The 23,728-nt window shown below is 41.9% G+C and overlaps 1 protein-coding gene across 1 annotated transcript; it reads left to right on the top strand.

Moving 5' to 3' along the window:
• Window positions 1–4,604: 4,604 nt before the first annotated feature.
• LOC109158277 lies at window positions 4,605–5,998 on the top strand. Its single transcript, XM_019306226.1, has 2 exons — window positions 4,605–5,455; window positions 5,548–5,998. Exons 1-2 carry the CDS (start codon window positions 4,605–4,607, stop codon window positions 5,996–5,998), a joined length of 1,302 nt encoding a protein of 433 aa, XP_019161771.1.
• The last annotated feature ends 17,730 nt before the right edge of the window (window positions 5,999–23,728 follow it).

Below are 23,728 nucleotides of genomic sequence, written 5' to 3'. Positions count from 1 at the left end.
TACTGGGTCTACTGGACCGAATAGATCCATGTGTAGTAGACTTAGCGGTCTTGTTGTAGATTCTTGAGCTTTGGCTTTGAATGATGACTTGATTTACTTTCCTCTTTGGCAAGCATCACATATTTGATCTTTCATGTAAACAATGTCGGGTAGACCTTCAACGAGTTTGTTTCTTGCTAGCTTGTTGATGATGGTCTTGAAGTTTAGATGATTCAACTTTCTGTGTCATTCCCAACTTGTTGCGTGTGAGTTGTTTGCTAGTAGACATACTGATTCTTTTGTCGTGTTCCAATCAACCACATACATATTTTTCTTCCTTTTTCCTTCGAGCACAACTTCTCCCGAGGAATCATTCTTCGCTTGACATTTGTCTTTGAAGAGTTCTACTAGGTATCCTTTGTCACAAAATTGACTTGTGCTTAACAAGTTGAATTTTTGACCTTCAACAAAGGATACATCTTCAATTTTTAAGCCATTGCGAGATATTGTACCAATTCCTTTGGTTATGCCGTATCATTCATTTCCACCGAATACGACTTTTGGTCCTTCGATATTTTTGAAATTTACAAGACTAGATTTATTTCCGGTCATGTGTCTAGAACATCCACTATCGAAGTACCAAATTTCCTGCAAATAAATTACACATTTTTAGGTACCCAACATGATTTGGGTCCTTGGGTGTTAGTCATTTTTGGTACCCAAATCCACCTTGTACTCACTGATCTAAGTTTATGTGATTGGTAACCATTAAACACATTATAATCATAACTAATTTTTGAAAACATTTTTGGTGCCGGTTTTTTAAAATTGACTCGATTTTTTGGTACTTGGGAAGAAGATTCTTTGAGCCTATGATAGGCATTAAATCTGGACTTAGTCCATGGTTTAATATTATCAAACCAATCTTGTTCAGAGGGATAAAATCTCCCTGCCCCAATTCTCGGATTTCTTCCCATTTTCCTATGAGGGCTTTGTGCACTAGACTCATTGGTGTGTTTCCATTTAGGAACAAACTTTTGCCTTTTTATATACTGCTTAGGCGAAATATTATTTCTTTGAGGCTTCGGCCTTGCAGCATTAAATTTGGCATTGGTTTGGTAACCAATTCCTTGTCTCATTGTGTTGTCTTGACTTTTTACAAAATTTACCACTTGGACTTTATTAGTTAAAGCAGTAGTAGAATTGGTCAATTTTTCAGAGGCTTGAGAACATGAAGGATCATAGCCAAGTCCGATTTTATCACTTCAGGATTTTTGCATATTTACCATTTTGTCCATGGCTTCGAATTCTTTGTTGCATTCCATGGTTTTCCTTGTGGATTTTTCTTGTAGTTGCTCCTCTTCATGAATTTCCTAAATTTCTTGACAAAGAGAACAAATTGATCATTAGGCAATAATTTATTATTTTGTACTGACCTTGAAGTAGACGGTTGCTCGGTTATGAGTGCGTTGTTCTTTTCTTCATGATCTTCCTCGATCCTTGATTTCATCTCGAACTCATAAGCTTTTAGGTCACTAAAAAGCTTATCGGTTGATAGGGCTTTTAGATCTCTATGATCTCTCATGGTCGTGACCTTCATGTCCCATGTAGATGGTAGACCACGTAGGATTTTGAGTGAGATTTCCTTTTGATTAATGTCTTTTCCAAGATCATTAATTTCTCCTAAGATTTTAGCAAATCTTGTTTCCATGTTGGTAATATTCTCGCTGTTTAGCATTTTGAAATCTTCGAATTTCTTTAATGCTATGGTGAGCTTATTATCCTTTTCTTGCTCGTCTCCTTCACCAATTTGAATGAGCGTTTCCCAAACTTCTTTTGCGGATTGGCATTTTCAAATTTTTAGAAATATCGTGTCATCGATAGATTTAAACAAAATATCCTTGGCAATATTGTCCAAGTTATTTCTAGTTCTATCTTCACGAGACCATTCCACCTTTGGTTTTGGAATGTATTGCGGAGTCTCACTTGTTTGTACGGATGAAGTGTTGACTTGAAAAATTTCAATAGGACCACTAGTGATAACTTCCCACATTTCATCGTGTAATGCGGATAAGTGTACCTGCATGCGAATTTTCCAATCATCAAATTTTTCTAAGGAAAACAATAGGTTTTGGGCAAGAGCCATATCTCTTTTCATCATCTTGATTTTTCGAGATCTGTCTAGCAGTCAAATTGACTCAGATAGACAACCACTCTGATACCAATTGTTAGTCCCGATAGGGTAGTAGAAAGTCTAGAGGGAGGGGGGGGGGGGGGGTGAATAGACTTTCCAAGCTTTTTCAAAATTAAATAACTCTTTGGTAACTTCAACTCTAAGTAACAAGTAAATAGAGAAGTGTTCAACTTGAACTGCACAGCGGAATAAATAAGTGTAAAGAGTTATGCCCAATTAATAAATTGAATCACATGCACGTGTAGGATAAGCTCAGATCATGTATAAGGATGACATGAATATCTTGAATATTTAAAGGAGATTGTGCACTCAATATTTAACAATAATATTCAAGATTATAAATGATATTTCGTGTCACGTCAACCGTATGATAAATGTCACATGCAACACGTCAAACTTGCTTAGAATAATTCAAATGTTAAGCATGGAAAGTTTGAGTTACATGCATACGTGAAAACACACTAAACCCGAAAGATTAAGATAGACAGTGAATAGTAAACGGGTTAGTCAGATGATAAATAAATAAAGCGAATTATGTAACTGCGGTATGTAAATGAGAGAGGCAATTTATAGTGGTTCGGAAGTGGCCTAATCTTCCTAGTCCACTTTACTCCATTCACGTCTAGGAGTAATTCACTATTTTCCACACACAGTTACAATAGTGAATAAGTGCTACACAAGCACTTCTTCCGGATGTCTTGCACACAGCTACACCCAACTCCGAGTGTCTCGCACACAGCTACACTCAACTCCGAGTATTTTGCACACAGCTATACTCAACGCCAACTAAGTGTTTTGCACACAGCTACACTTAGCAACTACGAGTGTTTTGCACACAGCTACACTTAGCAACTACGAGTGTTTTGCACACAGCTACACTCACTAGAGTATTTATTTTCAAGTTGTTTCTAAAATATTATTTTCCTTGTGTATTTTGAAGTTCCAACGTCTCTTTGCAGTAAGTTCTTCTGATAGAATTTATTTCTAGGATAAGATTTTTATCCATGCCTTCATAAATTTTTCCACCGTTCTGATCATATCTTTAGGCAATTTGGACTTTTGTGACATGTGAGATGTACCAACATAAATTCTTTCGAATTTATCTAATTTCTGATCATATTGCTTCTTTGTCACATCTTGCTCCTTTGGGATGCATTGTTCTTTTAAAAGTCTGATATTGCTTTGTTTGACTTGGCACTTCTTGCTTCTTTGACTTGCTACATCGTGCTTTTCTGAATTGGCCATATTGTGCTCTTTTCGCTTCTTGCTTCTTTGACTTCAACACATTGTGCTTGTTTGACTGACTTCAACACATTGTGCTTGTTCGACTTGAGGGATTGTGCTTCTTTTTGAGACATTGTGCTTCTTTCTGAATTCCGGCTTATAAAAAATAAGCCGTCTTTGGGGGGGACTTAATCTTTGGTGTGATCATTATATGTAAGGACTTCTACCATTTCACCGTTAGGCTCATCCGGTTTTTTTTTGCAACACCATTGTTTAGTACTTCTGCTCCAGATGAATTCTTGTAGGACCAAAATTAATTCTCCAAATTAATTTTGTTATTCATGTGGTAGACTTTCCTTTGCATACTCACTTTGACATTTTGAATTATGATGCTTGTATTAAAGACCTAAATTCTAAGGGGATCTAAAGTACATTTCGCTCATCAAAACTTTATTACAAAAATATTCCTATCACCTTCTTTATTGAGTCGCTTCGGTCTGGCCAGCTATATCGAGACCTGCGGGACAACCAGCCGGCTACCTATGCGGAGGCCATTCACATGGCCAACAAGCGAGCCAATACAGAGTAAGCAATGAAGTACAAACGACAACGTGAGGTCGGAGGAGCCTCCGGCGGAAAGCGAACTAGAGCAGAGGTAAAAGAAAGACGTCCAGACCCATCCAGGCGACAAGAGACTCGACGTGTGTACGACAGAGCTAGTGTTCAGCCTTATCGACCGACCCCACAATATCGAGTACATGAAGTACAGGCGGTTGCGCCGCCTCCGCCTCCTCCGCCCGAGGAGTATGCGGCAAATGTAGATCCGGGTAAGACATCCAAGTATTATCGTTATCATAAGTCATACACTCACAACACGGAAGAGTGTTATTATCTGAAAAAGATCATGGAAGGAATCATTCAGCAAGGGACGCCATCTCCCAACCAATGGCGAAGGAGATCCACGTCTCACACCAAGGAAGACGGTGACCCTTCGGAAGCAACCGAGGTGAACCACGACAAGCAGCCGATGACTGAAGAGGGCGAGGCCCAGTGGAGACAAAAGCCGATCATCAACATAATAGTCGGTGGACCTGAAGGAAGCGATTCCGCCAATACTGGGAAAGCCTGGGCTCGGTAACTGTACGTGGGGACCATATACGGGCGTGAAGGCGGCTCGAAGAAAGCGTGCCGAGAACCTATTGTCTTCATGGATAAGGATTTGTCGACTGGAGAGATGCCACACTACGACGCCCTAGTCATCGCGATGGATGTAAACAGGGTGGTCGTTCGACGGACATTGGTAGACACCGGGAGTAGCGTCAATGTCCTGCATCTCGAAACCTTCACCAAGATGGGTATGGCACGAGAGCAGTTGGCCCCAGTAAAGACACCACTGACCGGCTTTACGGGAGACTCCGTAGAAGCCGAAGAGTCCATCACTCTGCTAGTCGAGGTTGGCAGTTACCCCAGCGTACAGAAATTAGATATGAAATTCATCGTGGTTGACCTGACGTGTTCTCACAACGCAATCCTCGGCCGACCAGGTTTGGAGGACTTAGGGGCGCTGATCTCCATCGAACACCTATGTATGAAATTTTGCACACCGAGTGGGGTGGGCACGGTACGTTGCGATCGAAAGGTCGCCCGCCATTGCTATCTACAAGCCTGTCGAGGCATGGGCAAGCGAGAGATGCGAGTACACGAGATCACAGAGCGGCCCACGAAGAAGGCGATGCCGCCTTGCCCCGAGCCGGCCCTGGAACTGGAGGAAGTGGAGATCGATCTAGCTCGACTGGAGAGGCGGGTAAGAATTGGAGTCGGCTTGAAAAGGGATGTGCGGGAGGAGGTCATACGAGTGCTCCGAGAAAATCGTCTGGTTTTCTCTTGGGGACCCGAAGACATGTCTGGAGTGGACCGATCCATAATCTCCCATCGACTCGCGGTTGATCCCGGCTACCGGCCCATGATCGAAGAGAATTTTTCAAAAAGGAAAAAAATACGTTGCTGGCTGCCGGCCATATCTGAGAGGTCAAGTATCCGGAATGGTTGGCCAACGTGGTGCTCGTACCGAAACCACCGGCCTGGAGGATGTGTGTAGACTACACCGATCTTAATAAGGCCTGCCCAAAGGACCCTTTTCCTTTGCCCAGGATCGACCAGTTAGTCGACGAAACCGCAGGGTCGGCGTTGTTGAGCTTCATAGATGCCTTCCGAGGTTACCACCAGATTTATATGCACAAGGCTGACGAAGAGAAAACAACCTTCCTTACCTCGGATGGCGTATACTGCTATCAAGTCATGCCGTTCGGACTCAAGAATGCAGGGGCCACATACACTCGGATGGTTGCTTGGCTGTTCCAGGACCTGCTAGGAAAGTCCATGGCAACCTACGTGGACGACATGCTAGTGAAAAGTCGAGATGAATCAGGACATGCTGGAGATCTAGCTGACTGCTTCCAGGTAATGCTCAAATGCAATCTGCGACTCAATCCCAAAAAGTGCGCCTTCGCCGTGCAAGGGGGAAAATTCCTGGGGTACATGGTAACCAAAAGGGGTATTGAGCCGAATCCCGAAAAGGTCCAGGCCGTAATGGACATGTAGCCCCCCAGCACCGTCAAAGACCTGCAAAGGTTGACTGGCCGATTGGCCGCCCTGAGCCGCTTCCTAAGTAAGTTGGCGGACAAGACTGTGCCGTTCTTCGAGGCCATGAAGAATAAAGAAGGCTTCGCGTGGACGGCCAAGTGCCAGCACTCCTTTGAGGAATTGAAAGATACCTCTCCAGGTCGGCGAGCCTCTATATCTGTACTTGGCGGTGGCGCCCAAGGCTGTGAGTTCAGTGCTCGTCCGCGAATAAGAGCGTACCCAGCACCCGGTTTATTATGTTAGCCATTCCCTAAAATCGGCTGAGACTCGATACACGTCTCTGGAGAAAGTGGTATATGCTTTGGTGATTATAGTGCGAAAGCTGGCACCTTATTTCCAAGCGCATACTGTCCGGGTCCTGACGGACCAACCTCTGGGAAGCGTGTTATGTAATCCCACGTCGTCCGGGCGACTCGTCAAATGGGCGATAGAGTTGACCAAATACGGGATTGAGTATCAACCCCGCCCTTCGATCAAGGGGCAAGCATTGGCCGACTTCTTAGTCGAGTGCACATCGGGAGAAGACGACAAGACCCCAACCTCGGAAGAAAGCCCAGGCGAGTGGTGGGAGATGCATGCTGACGGAGCAGCAAGCCGCCAGCATTGCGGCAGCAGAGTCATGCTGATCACACCAGAAGGGTTTCGACTCTACTATGCTCTAAGTTACCTATTTCAGACATCCAATAATGAGGCAGAATACGACGCAGGGCTGGGAGGTCTACGGCTCGCTAAAACTTTGGGAGTAGATCGCTTACGAATCAAGACGGACTCGCGCCCCGTAGTAGGGTAAGTGTCCGAGACCTGCGAGGCTAAAAGCACCCGGATGGCACAATACAAGGAAAAGACTGCGCAACTATTGAAGGGGTTTGTCGCCCATGAGATAGAGTACATCTCCCGGGCCAATAACACCGAGGTTGACATCGTGTCGAAAATCGCCTTGGAGGGGGTGCCGGATCATCTTTTAAGGATTTGTCAGAAAGAAGAATTGCTTCGACCTAGCATCGAAGAAACGACGACCGAGGTTCAACTGGTGACGACCTCGGAATGGGACCTTGACGAGAACCCGGAGATGTTTTGGATAGAAGATATTCAGCGTTACAAGGAAGACGGAAAGCTGCCAGTCGACCCCGTGGTCGCTGCTCGAGTTCGCCGCAAGGCTCCTTCATTCGAAATCATAGATGGACAGCTGTATAAACGGTCGTTTGGGGGACCTCTCCATAAATGTCTATTCAGAACAGAGGCGGAAAAGATAATGGACGAGGCTCACCGCGGAATATGTGCGGCCCACCAGGGTGCACACACTCTCGCCCGGAAGCTAGTCGTCCAAGGCTATTATTGGCCTGCCATAATGAGAGATTGCATTGAGTGGATAGCCAAGTGTATATTATGCCAAGCATTCGCTCGGAAGGACACCCGGCCAGCCAACTTTTACACACCGGTCACCACGGCCATTCCGTTCGCAAAATGGGGAGTCGACCTACTGGGCCCTCTACTGGTCGCCCCGGGACGCCTAAAATTTTGTGTGGTGGTTATTGACTACTTCACTAAATGGATCGAGGCGGAGCCCTTGGCGACCATCACTAAGTATCAATGCCGACATTTTTTTGTGGAAGAAAGTGATCTGTCGCTTCGGATTACCCGAGCACATAGTCAGCGACAACGGCCGTCAGTTCGACTGCCGAACCTTCGCGTATTTCTGCCAGCGGCATAGCATACGGCACACTAAGGTGTCGGTCGCCTACCCCTAGGCTAATGGACAGGTTGAAAATGCAAACCGTACGATCGTGGACGGTATCCGAAAGAAGTTAGAAGACGTTGGAGGAAATTGGGCCGATGAGCTAGACCGAGTCTTGTGGGCATATCGAACTACTCAAAGACGAGCGACTGGTGAAAGTCCGTTCTCCTTAGCGTACGGCTTCGAAGCCAAAGTACCCATAGAGGTTGTTGAGCCCACCCATAGGGTTTGCCACTATTCGGATGAAGGAAATGAAGAAAGCCTCAGGATTGAGATGAATTTCTTGGAGGAACGAAGGGAAGCCGCGCATGCTCACATGGTGGAATATCAGCAGGCTGTCAAGAGGTACCGGGATAAGCTAATTCATCCGCGACCTTTCCAAGGAGGAGACCTTGTGCTGCGCGACCGACAGGCTAGCCGACCCACAGAAGGAGGGAAGTTTGCAGTCAAATGGGAAGGACCCTACCGTATAGCCGCTGTGGTCCAAGCTGGCACTTACAAATTGGAAACCTTAGAAGGAGAGCCCATTGATCGGATCTGGAATGTAATCTACTTAAAGAAGTACTACCAGTAAAAGGTCAGCCCCGTATATTTATTTAAACCCAACTTTGAATAAAATGCCTATCGCATTTTGTATCCTGGAAACTGTTACTGAGATAGAAAAAGCCTAAATGGTCGCCTCGAATGAGGGACTCGGTAAGAAGAGAAGGAAACAAGGGCACTGACCCTTAGACGTTTCTGAGAAAAAGCCTACAGGAGTCGCCTCGACTGAGGGACTCGGCGATAAAAGAGAGAAACGACGGGGCACTGACCCTAAACTGTTTCTGAGATAGAAAAAGCCTAAAGGGTCGCCTCGACTGAGGGACTCGGCAAGAAGAAAAGGAAACAAGGGCACTGACCCTTAGACGTTTCTGAGAAAAAGCCTACAGGAGTCGCCTCGACGAGAAAAGAGAGAAACGAACGGGGCACTGACCCTAAACTATTTCTGAGATAGAAAAAGCCTAACGGGTCGCCTCGACCGAGGGACTCGGCAGGAAGAGAAGGAAACAAGGGCACTGACCTTAGACGTTTCTGAGAAAAAGGCTACAAGAGTCGCCTCGATTGAGGGACTCGGCGAGAAAAGAGAGAAACGACGGGGCACTGACCCTAAACTATTTCTGAGATAGAAAAAGCCTAAAGGGTCGCCTTGACCGAGGGACTCGGCAAGAAGAGAAGGAAACAAGGGCATTGACGCTTAGACGTTTTCAAGTTTACCGGGAGTCACCGCGACTAAGGGACTCGGCGAGAAGAGCCCCAAGGCTTGGAAGATAAAAAGATTGCCCAAATTGAAAAGGAGATGCGAAATATAGAAAAACGCAAAAGAGATGTTTTTTTCATTCATAAGGGTCCAAAGGGAGGACCGACCCTTACAAAAAGATGAAATCTTAAGAGCCTAAGCTACAGGGGGAGGTACTGCGGTTTCAACTTCCTCAACCTATTCCTCTGCCGATGGTCTAGCGGGAGGAACGGGTGAAGGTTCTTCTGCTTGTGGAGGTGAATCAGTCGGCACAGACAAATCCGCCGCCGGCAAGACTGGAGGAGAGGGAGAGACAGTTGCGATAGCAGCCCCGCGTGTTGGCAACGGCTCGAGCACCGGCTTGAGGCCCCAACCCCCAGGACTAAAAGAAGGATCGCGGACCAGCAGAAGAGCGTACATCTCCAACTGCGCTTAACGGTAACCCAGGCGGAAGTCTCCTTCGCCGAGATCAAGCAGGTAGTCGTCGCCCTCCGAGGTCGCCAACCATTCTTTCACCAACTCCTCTTTGTGACAAGCTATCGCCGACTTCAAGTCCGCCTCGAAGGATGATGCCGACCCCTTATACTCAGTGACTGCAGCGGCGGCCTTGTCCCGTTCCTCCTCCCATTGGCGAGTCACCCTCAGGAGTTCGGTCGTATGAATCTCCCTCGCCTTGGCGAAAGCTGCGTGCTCCTCCTGGCGGGCTTCCTCCGATTAGCGCAGTCGAACGTTGAGGCTTTGTATCCCAGTCTTGAGGGCCCGCATCCGCTTCCTCATCTCCAGTTGAAGGGCGATGTTCTGGAAAAAGAGTTACGTTAGAAGACAAAAGAAGAAGGAGAAAATCAAGAGTAAGAAAGTCAAAGGCTCACCCGGTAAGATTGGCGCAGTGAAGCCTCCAATACGTACTCGTCCTGCATCTTGTTTGCCGCCTCCAAGTCCTTCGGGAGGAGCACATGCTCGACCCAATTCTGGACCGAGTAATCGCCCTGCCATATCTGGGCGTCCTTGTTGACCTCTAGGCTTATTCGGATCTTCTTGGGCGGAGGCACGTCCGGTTGTTCCAGGGGACGTTTTGAGCTTGGACTATCCGTCGGCACTGGAGGTGGAAGTCGGGAAGGAGAAGCCGCGGGCGAGGTTGAAAGATCCACTAAGTTTCTGGGTGGAGTAGCACGGGGAGCTGAGAGAGGAATTGAGGAGGAGGTCGTTGGAGTTCCAGTCGAGCGCTGCGTCAGTCGGCACCTCATTTTTTTTGCACGGTCGGCCATGGCGTCGGTTGGAGCTTCGGTTTCCTCCGAACTAGTGGACTCGGAGTCGTCGAGACCTGTACAGACGAAGAGAATGGTTAGTCAGTCGGCCGAGAAGAAGAGCAAGGGGAAAAGGTTCAGTAGCCGCCCCAGTAGGCAGAAGAACCCATTTCGCCATGGCCCGCGAACCCATTTTGACGGAATAGGGACCCATGCTCTTCAAAAACTTGGCACCTCGGGTCGCGTCCAGGATAAAGACAGCTCGCCGGGAGCAAGGCTTATAGAGAGCAGCCGGCCACATAGTCGGAAAAGTAAAAGGGGAATAGGAAGGGCGAACGAAGAAGAAGTAGGGTTTCCAGTCCTTTACAGAATCAGGAAGACCCTTGAATAGAAGACGCCCGGGTCGGGCGGAAACTTGGACAAAACCCGGGGAATGAGAGCCGACCTTGTTCACAGTGAACAAACATCGAAAGAGTTTAATGTCGTGCTCATAAAGCCACCAACGACAAAGAACGATGAAGCAAACAAGAAGGCGATGGGAATTGGGTACGAGCTGACCCGGGACAAGGTTTTAATAGCGGAAGAAAAGGGATAGAAACGGATGAGGTGGTACTCGAAAGCCAAAAGCCACCGAGTGCAAATGGACGCCTATATAACCCTCCTGCGGGTCAAAAATGGACCGGCTTTCCGGCAGAAGGACGACGACCGATGGACCAAGAAGATATTGGGCCATCTCCAGGTCCGTTGCAGATACCATCGACGGGGTACCCGCCGGAGGAGTCATGGATTCGAATTTACCTTTCAGTCGTCGAAGGTCGTCGGGCAAGGCCGCCACCGTCGTTAGTAGGGCCGAACTTAAGGGTACAGCCGCCCCGGAAAAAGACGGGGCCGGCTGAGGAGAAGACGTCGATGGAAGGTCGGAAGGAGCCTCCCGACGGCGAGGAGATGAAGAAGAGGTTGAAGTAGAAGACAAGGAAGAAGTGGCGGAGGACCCCGCCGGACGGAGAGAAGAAGAAGACATAGTCGAAAGGACCAACCTGGAACGATTCCGGCAAGAAACGAGGAGAAGAAGGGGATGACTTGAGTTCTCTCTCTGAATTCTTTGAAACAAAGTAGAGAGAAAAAGCAAAGTGGAGGAATATTTAAGCTGGGGAGGATCCCAAGAGGTTGCCACGTGTCAATCACCCACTAGAGGATAGAAGAGGTCGATGGGATGTGAAGAGACGGCTAAATGCCCTCGAAAGACGGAACGACGGTTAGGGCTAGGGGTAGCCTAGACGACGCGACTAGAACGCTAGGTGCGAGAAAGGTCAGAATGACTCGACCTACCCAGTTCAGGCCCATTCTTGGCCATGATCCTAGGCCACCCGGCATCCAGGCCAGGTAGATTGAGAATCAATCTAAGGGTCGGCGGAGTAAAGGGTCGGCACACACAACCCGACTCCAGTATCCGACCAGGCGAGTAGTTAGGGCTACGGACCTGGAGTCGCCGCCGAACCCACGATCGGCCAAGTAAAACCAAACGCCCCTGTAATAAGTTAAGCCAGCAGAAGGGAGCCCGGCGACAGCGATAAGATAAAAATGCTTTCTTCAAAGACAAAGGAAAACAAGGCAAAATGTTTATTGAACAAAGATAGATATGCCTACACCTCGGCCGAGTTACAAGCTAGAAAAGCACAAAAGTAAAATCATGGACTGGTCTTTTCCCAGGTTGGACGGGCAGGAGGCGGGACCCTCTAAGAACAACTGGGATCGGAAAGGAGGCAGAATTGGATCTAGTTCCGGCATGTCATCCACGTAGACCGGTGGTTTCCCGTCATCAATCATTTGAAGAGGTCTTTCGAGAGCATTGGGAGACATGGTCACCCCAAAGAGCAGAGGAACCTCCCATACCTCCTCCTCGTCCAACGGCGGCTCGACTATCGCCGGTTCAACTCACCGGTCAGTCGAGTCCACCGGAATCACATCCAGCTTGTCCGGGGGAACTACAATAGGATCTGAGTTGGAATCGTCCACCAAGTGGCCACCGTTTGCTAGCCTTTGCTGCCTTAGTTTTTCAAGCCGGACCTGCTCCTTCTGATGGATGGAGAAGCGCCGGTCACCAATGCTGTAGCTCATATTGGAAGGAAGACGAATAGCAACCGCAAAGGGCATTAGGAGAAAGGTAACAAAGGCAAATGGGAAGAAACCTCATTTATAGCCAAAATCAAGCGAATAGGAGGAGAAAATCACGGAGGAGAATCAAAACTGCCATCGTCAGGCAGAAAAGAAGGAAGGGTCAGGAATCTATGTCAAGAAAAATCCCATCAATGTCGCTCGAGAAGGGCAAGATTCCTGCCTGGGCCTGAAAAGGTAAGATCTACCGAAGATACTGGAAGATCGTGGGTGTCAGACCTTGGGAAGTGCGTAGGCCGACTCAAAGGTCGGATGAATAACGAGCATACTTAAAGACACGGGAAAAAGGAGCCAGAAAACAAATCCACATCATTTTTATTAAAAAAGGAGCAATACATCGGAGAGGGAAGGAACTTTATTTATACTAAAGACGGCTCGTCTCGGAAAGACATCTCCTCCGATAGACTAGTCGGAGATGGGCAAACCGAGTCCCAGAAAGCCGGCATAAGAGGCAGGACAATGGGCGCTTCATCATCAGGGTACAGCTCGAGATACCGAGCAAAATCAGCATCAGTAATCAGGTCGGTCGTCGGCCCGCCAAGGTCGTCTAGAGGAATAGTGAAAGTCATCTTAAAAGCTAGCTGCTCTGGGACCACCACCTCGACAAAGGTCCCGTCTTGGGTTGTGACACGAGCCTTAGTCTGGGGTGGAGGGTCGATCAAAGAAGGAGAATCCATTGTGGATGGCGGAACCTCAGTCGGTGTCCACAAATCAGAAGAAGTAGCATTGGAATGATGCCTCCGGGAAGAGGGCCTGTGAGCCTTCTTCTTGCCTTTTTCCAGCCTCGACCGCTTGGAAAAAAGGAGACGAGGTGGCGACCCAAAATCGATCTTTTTCCCTTTTAAGGGAGAGCGACCCATATTGATAGAGGAAGTGAGAAAGAAACCCAAGGACTGAAACGCTATTTATAAAGTTCCAGAAGAGGAGGGGAGAATCAGAACGGACCCGGTGAATCCGGCAGATCGCACAAGATCCGGGCGTTACTCAGTCATTAAAAGGATAAGATTGGAAGAGATTTCTGGAATTGACAGAGGGGATGCGGTTACTTTCCAACATCCGAGTTAGAAGACTGAATATTGGAAAGTGAGGGACTAGTTGATGGGGTGTGGACCCCGGCCCAAAAAGATTGGGAAAGAGAAGAAGCCCAAGGAAGGAAGTAGTAATGAAAAACCCAAGGGAGTAAGAAGAAGCCCACGAAAGAGAGCGAATGCCTAAATGAAGGAAAGCCCGAGAGAGGTCTGGACCGAGTCGAGGAGTCGGCCCGACTCCGAGGTCGGAACGGGGACTCGGCCGGCGCAAGGAACAAAGAGCCGTTGGAAGCATTTAAGATGGCGTTGAAGAGCCCAGTCAAAGAGTCGTTGGGAGGCCTAGTAACGGCAGCCCAGCGGCCCCGAGAAATAATTAGTAATCAATCGGCTATTAAAGGCCTTAAATGTATATTTTAAAGTCCAATTCAAGGAGGGCCTACTATAAAAGACCCCTCCGAGGTTGTAAACAGGGGGCGAATCCAGGCCGAGAGAATAGAAATTATACTCACTAAATATTACTCATTCCCTTCTATTTTTGAAAGGTGAATCCACCAACTACTGTTGTGTTGTACCTCCCTGGGCCCAAAAATCCTAAAACCAACAATCATTATTATTATTATTATTATTATTATTATTATTATTATTATTATTATTATTATTATTATTATTATTATTATTAGTATTATTATTATTATTATTATTATTATTATTATTATTATTATTATTATTATTATAATCTTGAAAATTGTAAAAAAAAAATACTTACGTTTTCATGAGTGCAACACCAAGATATGATTCCACAGAGAGAACAGGAAGAAGAGAAACAATGCAAAATGAAAAATTATGATTTCCAAACTCACCAATCCATTGTATTTATAGGTAGAAAATATGAGAATTATAAACTTGTATAATTTTTCGAAAAGGAAAGTGTAATTATGTAATATTACCAATTAATAAATTTTAATTAATTTCCACCTTACATTTTCTTACCAAATAAGTTTTACTATAAAAGTTTGAGTGGGAAAATGAAATAGGACGATTTTTTTTTTTGTATATAATAATAATAATAATAATAATAATATATAATAATATAATATACATATATATTTATATAATTAATTTAAATAGCAAATTGTGATGTTATTACCATATTGAATTTACTTAATTTTGTATATGCACATGGAATTTACTTAATCTTGTATATTGAATTTACTGAGCAAATTGTGATGTTAATTAATTACCATAATTGTGATATTACACGAAATTTTCTTGCACACAGAATAATATCTAATCAGGGACGAAGGCACCTTTGGGGGTGGGGCAAGCACCCCTACCCTCACCCTAAATTTTTAGTAAATATGTATGTATATATTGATATAGTAGGTATAAAATACACTTTTGCCCCCCCCCCCCCCCCACCCCCCTTTCAAATTTTTTTCATAAGAAAAATCTATTATGTTTATATTAAGTAAACTCAAAATATATATTAAAGTTCAAATTCATTAAATAGAAAGTAATAAATCAAATAATTAAAGTGACCATTTTTCTTTATTATCTTTTTTTTCTTTTATCAAGATTTTAATAATGAATGGCATCAATTATACATTTGAATTTAAAAAAAAAAATCTCCAAATTTGAGATATATGCTTTGGTTTTATTCGTTATATATATTGATTAATTAATTAGTGATTTATTGTGTGTTTTAATTATTTATTTACATTTTTAAAATGTATATTTACTAGTTTAAATGATTAGTTTTGAAATTGACAAAAATTAATATTGATTATTTAATTCATCTTGATTTTTGTCTTTATCTCTCAAATTTTGAAATATTCAGTTAACCAGTAAAATGAATATAAGTTAATTATGAAAAAAATTGATGACCAAATAATTGACAAACTTTTTATTTGATGTTAAGTGACAATCTATATTTAAATAAATATTGTTGTTATTGTTATTATTATATTTTGTGTTATGTGAAAAAAATTCTAAAGTAATGATCGACACCTGTGTCGATCATACTCATATAATTATGTATTTCATACTTTATTACACATAGTATAATTAGAAATCATTTTCAATAATAATCACAATAATGTATGGTATATATAATAATATGGTGCAATTAATTATAATGTCGATTAACACTGTAAATTTTCTCTACTACATCGTCCCCCCCCCCCCCCCCCCCCCCCACCCAACTCAATTTTTCTGGTTCCGTCCCTGTATCTAATTTATATAATTAATTTAATTTGGATATTACGGAGATGGTCCTAAGTTTTGGGGGAAAAATTTGGGAAGAAGGATTTTACTTTTATATATATATATATCACTGTTGCAAAAATCGCGCCTAGGCACCGACCGATTAACTAGGCACCCGGCCTCCTAGGCGGCCTAGGCGCCCGGCTAGGCGCTCTAGGCGCCCGCCTAGGCGTTCTAGGCGCCCGCCTAGGCGCTCTAGGCGCCCTAGGCGGTCCCCAAGCGCCTAGAAGGCGCCTAGCGATTTTTCTACATTGATATATATATATATATATATATATATATATATATATATATATATATATATATATATATTATCATAGAAAATGTCAATTTTTGTTATTCAAGATAAATCACTTGACTATTATACATTCATGGCCAATAACACAATAATACAAATTTGATTATTAATGATTGAAAATTAGATTGGATGACCAAATGTGGCGATGTTTAAAAGTATGGAATTAAATGTTAAAAATTAATCATCTGATATCAAATATAAAAATAATTGGTCCAAGTGTCAAATAGGTCCATTTACTACTGCGAAGTGCTCAATTTCCACCACGAACTAAATTAAGTGTCAAATAGGACCATCTACGAGTTAAATTTGTTCAATTGACTTTTTTTTTTACAGGTTAATAACATGTTACCTATTTAATTATTAAAATAAATAAATAAAATAAAATAAAATAAAATAAAAAAGAATATAGCCACCGGCTGTCCGGCGATGACAACCGGTGGCTATATTCTTTTTTTTTTTTTATAATAATTTTTAAATTATTTTGAAATTATTTTTTTAATAATTGAATTGGTAACCTGCAAAAAAAGTCAATTACCTGCAAAAAAAGTTAATTGAACAAATTTAGTAGGTAAGTGTGGTTAATTAGCCTTTAATTTAGTTCATGGCGAGAATTGAGCACTTAACAATAGTACATGAGCCTATTTGACACTTCTCCCAAAATAATTTAATAATCGTATTATAAAAAGAGAAAAAGAAAGTCAAATATTAGAACTAATCATCAGTTGTTTATTGGAACTCAAATATTAGAACTCAAATAAGATGAGGAAGAAGCAACAATTATTAAAGATTGATGTCATGATTGGATTCAATAATTGAAGGTAGACGTAAGGAATGACGCCAAAATGAAAACACAGGCCCTTGGCTACTGGGTCGGGTCATATCGGTTGTTGTAGTGCCAAAATCAGAGTCTTTAAAAATCAGGCAGTATTCAACCAAGATTTTTAAAAAGTCTTTAAAAGTCGTGTGTGGTATTCGATTAAGACTTTTAAAGATTCTTTAAAAGTTACGTGGTATTCAAAAAGTTATGAGCTTTTATATATTTTTCAATTTTAAGACTTTTGTAGACTTTTTCTTCTCAAATATAAATAGTTGAAATCAAACCATCAACCCCCAAATTTGAAAATTTTCTTTCTAACAACTTTGAATGTTTTCTCTGCCTATTTAAACTCTATTTTTTCTCCCAATTTAAACTTTATAAACCTATCTAAATTTAATAATTTTTTTTCTTCATTATCCTATATTTTCCTCCTACCTAAACTCTACCAATTTTTCTCTCTCTCCTAAAATTTACAATTTTTCCTCTAAAATTTTGAAATAATATTATTTTTACTTCATTATTGCTTGTTTATATTGATTTTTATTTTTTCTATGAATTTTTTATCCCTAACTTTCTCTAATTCTCCCTAAATGCATGAACAAAGCAAAATTTTCATCATCAAATTTTAGTATATGTTTCATAATATTCATATAAATGCTTATATATTTTGATTTTTATTTTTTTTATGTTTATATTCGTAATATATATTTTTCCTTTTTTTTTAACGACAAGTTACTATGAATAGCGAACTACTGTTTGCAACAACAATTTGGAGTTGCAAACAGTAACACTTGTTGTTGTTCGCAGTCTCGAATTGCTATTGCAAATAATAGGTTTTTGCGTGATGCCTAGCAAATTATAAATATTAGATTTTTATTTTTAATTTTTTTTTAAAATTTTATGCAACTTGTAATTATATTTTTAAATATTTTATTTGATCAATTCTTTTATTATAAATTTTATTATTCAATATTGTTATGAATTTCTAATGAAATGATTTTTTTTTTTATGTTTATTAATAATATATATAAGTCTCAACATACTATGGATACAAATAATAATGTTTAGAATGTTGATGTGGGTGAAGAACTACATAATAAAAAAATTTTATGATATATTATAAATGTTTTGTAAGAAAATTATAAATGATAAGAATCAAAATCATTGAAAGTTTGTAAGGATGTATTCAATTTAGAATTTCAATGACTTTTGTAGACTTTTTAAAATAAAAAGCGGATAAAAGTCTATGAATGTTTTTTTATATAGACTTTTATAGAGTCTTATAAAGTTTTAAAACGTTTTGAACGACTCTATGAAAGTCAATCAAAGTTTATTAAAATCTATCATTTTAAAAGTCTTTAAAACTCTACAAAAGTCATGATTGAATGCACCCCCTAAGAGTCGGAAAAGTTTAAACTTTTTTAAAAATTTAAAATGTGAAAAAATTATTTTCATCTTTGACTTATGAAAGTTTAGATAAATAGGAATTACATTTCATTTTTTCAAAAGGTTGAACCCCAACCCTAAGGGCCCCCACATCCCAGCCCGACCTCATGGGAACTAAACTGAATATGAACTACAGAGGCTAGACCTTAGCTTACTGCGCACAAGGAGCCCCCTCACTTTGAGAGGTTGCTCTCAGACTGTCGCTGGATGCTGGTGAGACTCGATCCCTGGTCATTCGGCCGAAATCACATTTAATAATATCAAGGAAATTAAATATCACCTAAGAGGGTGAGATTCTTTTGTTGGTGGTGAAATAGTCAAATTAAAAATTTGTTCCTTAACTATTTTTTTGATTAATTAAGTCCCTCAACTTTAAAAATCTTAACTAATTTGGTTCTCCGTTTATTTTGCTGATAGACATCCGTTTAATGGTGCATGTGATGACCGAAATGGTCCCTTGACTATTGCAAAATTACAATTTGGTCCCGAGTTAACGGATGTCTAACGGCAAAACAAACGGCGGAACAAATTGGTTAAGATTTTTAAAGTTGAGGAACTTAATTGGTCAAAAAAAAAATAGTCAAGGTCCAAATCGGTAATTTCGCTATAGTTAAGGGACCATTTCGATAATTAACTCGTATTTAATTTAGAAAATTAATTCCAACCAAAATTTTGGTACGAAACCAAAGTAATAAGGGATTTAATTTATAGAAAAATAATACCAGCAAACTTGGTATGAAACCAATAATTTATTTATATAAAATTAACAAATACGAAGAAGAAAGGGTTTTGAATATGAGATTTTAACCCAACATGAAGAAAGAGAAATTCGAGTCGTGTGTACTCCATTTGTCATACTATGGACCGGGGTTCATATATTGTATTGTGAACCCTGATACAAAAAATTTGTACCTTCAGTTAACACATTTTGTACTTACAATTAACAATTTCTGTACATGTAAACAGATAACTTGATAAGTGCTGACACATAATATGATAGCTACAGGTACATAAATTATCAACTGTAGGTACAGAATGTGTTAGTTATAGATACATAATCTAACTTGATTATTGCTGACACATAATGTAATAGCTACAGATACAGAAACTATCAACTACAAGTATATAATGTCTTAACTATAGATACAGAATCTGAATGTTATTTTTAGACCAAGGTCTACAGTGCAAGGTAGACCAAGGTCTATGGTATAATTTGCCTGTGTACTCACACTCTCCTTAAAACTGATTCGCTACCTCCCGAGGGTGCTAGGAGTATTGTAGCGTTAGTCTCCTAGGATAAACGGATTGCGTTAGTCTCCTAGGAGCATTGTAGCGTTTAGTGTTTGAGCACTCAAACATAAAGTCCAGCGAACTAGAACCAAGATCTAGCACTCCGTACAATTTACTGAAATATTGGCAAAGATTTTTCGTGTAAGAAAAGAGTTTAGAGAGGAAGGAAAAAAAACTTAATTTTTAGAGTTCAAAATCAACAACATAAACACTTGCCAACAACAAGGTGTAACACCCCATTTTTCGTAATCTTAATTACAATTCTAATCAGTAAACTAGTGGGAATGTTACCGCCACAACCACCACTCCATGGTGATTGCACAGGCTAAGGATGGAACTAAAACAATAAACCAACTAACATTCATATTACTCAATTAAAAGTCATACGGGGGAAAAACACCCCGATGTCTAAACATCAAACTTCATCATCAAACATAAGTCTACAAATCCGTCAAAATAAACATCATGACAAAACTAAGAGTTTAGATACTAGATCTACTAAGTTAGTCTAACTCGATCATCTCTCAAACGCTGGCCCACCTGAAAGGGGTTTTACAAAACAACGCATAGACAAGTAGGAAAACACCCGTTTGCACGAAGCTAAGTATAACCACACTCAACCCTGTAAATTACTACAATATATACTTTGGAAAAACATTTGTTCACAAACCCAGTCAAACAATCTCATCACTTAGGCAACTTAAGATACATCATAGACTTTCTATATGCTTGCAACCTATAATATCAACAGGCATGCTTCAAAAATAAATAACTCATCAACATAAATACACCAACACATATTTCTCATAACAAATCTCATCATAACGAACTCATGCTATCAATCAATCTCATACTAACAACCAATACAAAATTATCTTCATGCCTTCAAGTTCTCATCACGCAAACTGGATATATATAAGACATCAAAATGCAACTAAGGCAATCATGCTCAATATACAAACTTGGTTAGTCATTCTCGTATGCAAACTAGTGAAATACTATACTCAAGTCATATCTTTGTTGTGTGTGAGATTTTGGGTGTTTTGGACTTGAACTTGACCTTGATGATGAAAATCCCCGAAGGGAAATTGTGTACAGGTAGTGTACCCCGCGGGCGGAATGGCGCGCAGTGGCCTACCCGCCGCCCCACCCGCGGGGAACGAGCTGATTCGTGGGTTGTACCCCGCGGGCAGGCCCATGGGTGGGGGCCTACCTGTGGCCCCACACGCGGGGAACATGTGATGTTTTGCGGGGATTTGTTCCCCGTGATTCTTTTTCTTCTTGGTGTTGATGTTTTGACCTCCCGTTGCTTGATTATTGAGCTTTTGTGAGTCTTCTTGACGTTTCGTATGTCTAAAACGATGAGTTAGGAACCCATGTTAGGATTTGGTGTCTTGAATCGTGCTAAGGGTCCAACTTTGTGATTCGTTGGGCTAATATGAGTCTTGATGGTTCGTTGGAAACCTTTTGGTTTATCTGTTTGATGAGCATGCTAGTTTGATGTTGATATGCTAGTATGTAGGGTTTGTTCCTCCTTGTTAAGGATTGGCAACTCGTGTTGCCAATCATTTGATGTTGGATGGTAGTCCTTGTTGTTGAGTATTGTCTCGTGACTTTGTTGAAATCTCTTGATTGATTCATATGACGTTATCTTGTACAAATCGTGCTACCCTTTGTTGATTCTTGATTGAGGCTATTGATGAGCCTCAATCCTCTTGAGGATAATGACTGTGACACCCCAAAAATCCACATTCAATCCATGGATTAATTGAGTAATTAATCCTATTTTATTTGAGGAATTAATTCCTAAAATCCTGATTTTTAATACTCAAGGACTAGTATTTGACTAGTCAACCTTAAAGTTGTGTTGTACCTTGAGCTTTGAGGGGAGTTCCCTTGTTCCTTACACTTTCTAAAGGTTAGTAAGGGTATTCTTGACTTTTCACCAAGAGTTAGTATTGTAACCTAACCTAGAAGACTTCTTCATTTCATTCCTTACAATTCCTAGAAATTAGCTCTACCTTCTCTCTAGAAAAGAAGTGTAGCTTATTCTCCAAGCCAAGTTGAGACCCTTGTCAAGATTCCAAGATTTGTTTCCAAGATTCAACCTTTCCCCTATTTGGGCATCTAGGAGGGTAAGATCTAAGTTCATCTTGTGTTTTTGGTTCCATCTTAGTTGTCTTTTCTTAAAGGTAGGATCTTTATGATCTTTTGGTTTGTAAGCCTTGTGGAGAGCTTGTTGTGGTGTAAAGTGAAGTCTTTTGGTCTTCAAGAGGTAACCCATGCTCTACTAAAACCTATTTTGCTTACCTATATGTGATTGTTGGATTCTACTTGTGCTTTGCTATGAAATGTGAGGGTTTATGCATTTGTCTTGTGATATTGCATATCTAGAGCTTGTGTTTAGGGTTCCTTTGTGCCATTGCTTGGCATTTTCCATGATTCAAGTCATTTTGTTGTGTTGGGTGAGATTTGGCATGTTTTGGACTTGAATTTGTGTTTGGAGAAGAAAATCTCCGAAGGGATTATTTTACACAAGAGTATGTACCCGCGGGCGGAGCGGCGGGGAGAGCCCTACCCGCCGCCCACCCGCAGGTACATTGGCTTGTGGGTAGTGTACCCGCGGGCGGAACCACGGGTAGGGGCCTACCCGTGGGTCCACCCGCGGGGAACACAGTGGAGTTTGAACGGGATTTGTTCCCCGTGATTCGTTTGACTCGGTATTTGGTCTTTTGACTTCCCGATATTCTTTTGTGGAACTATTTGAGCGTCTTCTTGATGTTTCGTATGTCTAGAACTATATGGTAGGTATCCATGTAGGACTTTGGTGTCTTGAATCGTGCTAAGTGTTCAACATTGTGTTTCGTTGGACGGAGAGGTGTTTTGTGTGTTCCTCGGAACTATCTTGAGTTTCTCCGTTGTTAAGCATGCTAGTTTATTATCTTAATGCTAGCGTGTGTGTGGTTTGTACCTTCCGTTTGGTTGATGATAACTTGTGTTATTCATCGTTGATGTTGTTGGGCTGTGACCCGTTCCTTGATTGAGTATGTTTCATACCTTCGTTGTGATCCGTTGTTTGACTCTTGTTGAGTTGTGGTGCGTGTGTGGCTTTACCTGGATTGAACGATTAGTGGTATGGGACACTAGTCACCAAGGTATTGCAGCGGTCCTCGTGGTGGCCGTGGCGTGATTATGGAGTTGTGGCCTTTGTGTAAGGTTCACGTTTTGGGGGATAACAGGTGTTATCCGGGCATGTGTGCCATGTGCGTGTGCGGTACCTCGTGTACCATGAATTGGTGGTTTGTTGGTGGGGGACGACGGTCCCAGGAGGGAAAAGGTTGGAGTAAGAAGTACAGGGGGTCCTGGAGGTAATGGTTGGAAAGAAGATACAAGGTCGGGGGTAGCCATAAGGTTGGAACAGGGCATAAGGAAGGCATATCAACTCGTGGCGGGTGATGTCACGAGGGCTTGTGTAGCCGTGGTTGTGTGTTCTCTTTCTTGTGACGTGTGTAGTCACAAGGGCATGTGTTGCCATCGGTCTTGTCTTTATCCTTTGCGTTGTGGTTATCCTTTGTGGTTTTGGGATGTGTTCCCGTATCTTTGTTGATGAGTGTTGAGTCTTGAGTTGGTGTTTACTCTTGGTTTTACACTTATATATATGTATTCCGTTTCGAAATGATTTCTGTATATACCCTACCTATGTATGATACTTAACAGGTATTGGTGGGTTACCAACATTATCGCTGACCGGGCGTCATCCCAATGTTTATCTTTGTATCTTTCAGGTGATGTCTAGACGAGCGCGATGTTAGTGGCCGGTAGTCTAGTATCTTTACCTTTGTTTTGTGGCCTGTGTGCCGTTGTAGTGTTAGACTGTTACCTTTTGGGTTAGATGTATACACTTGCAGATTGATCGCCGTAGCGTTTACCGTGTTTGGTAGACGTGGCATAACACCCCGTTTGGATTTCTTTTATCCAGTTATCGTTTTTATCTTCCGCTGTGCTAGTTTTGTTGTATGATCCGCATGTGTTAAGGCTTTATATATAGCATGTTTGGGGGGTGTTACAATGACTGTGTGTGAATGTGAATGAGATTGGTGGTTTTGTGACTTGAGTT

Source organism: Ipomoea nil, unplaced genomic scaffold (assembly GCF_001879475.1).
Source record: "Ipomoea nil cultivar Tokyo-kokei standard unplaced genomic scaffold, Asagao_1.1 scaffold0117, whole genome shotgun sequence".
NCBI classification, from domain to species: domain Eukaryota; kingdom Viridiplantae; phylum Streptophyta; class Magnoliopsida; order Solanales; family Convolvulaceae; genus Ipomoea; species Ipomoea nil.
This window is presented reverse-complemented; position numbering and strand designations above follow the sequence as displayed.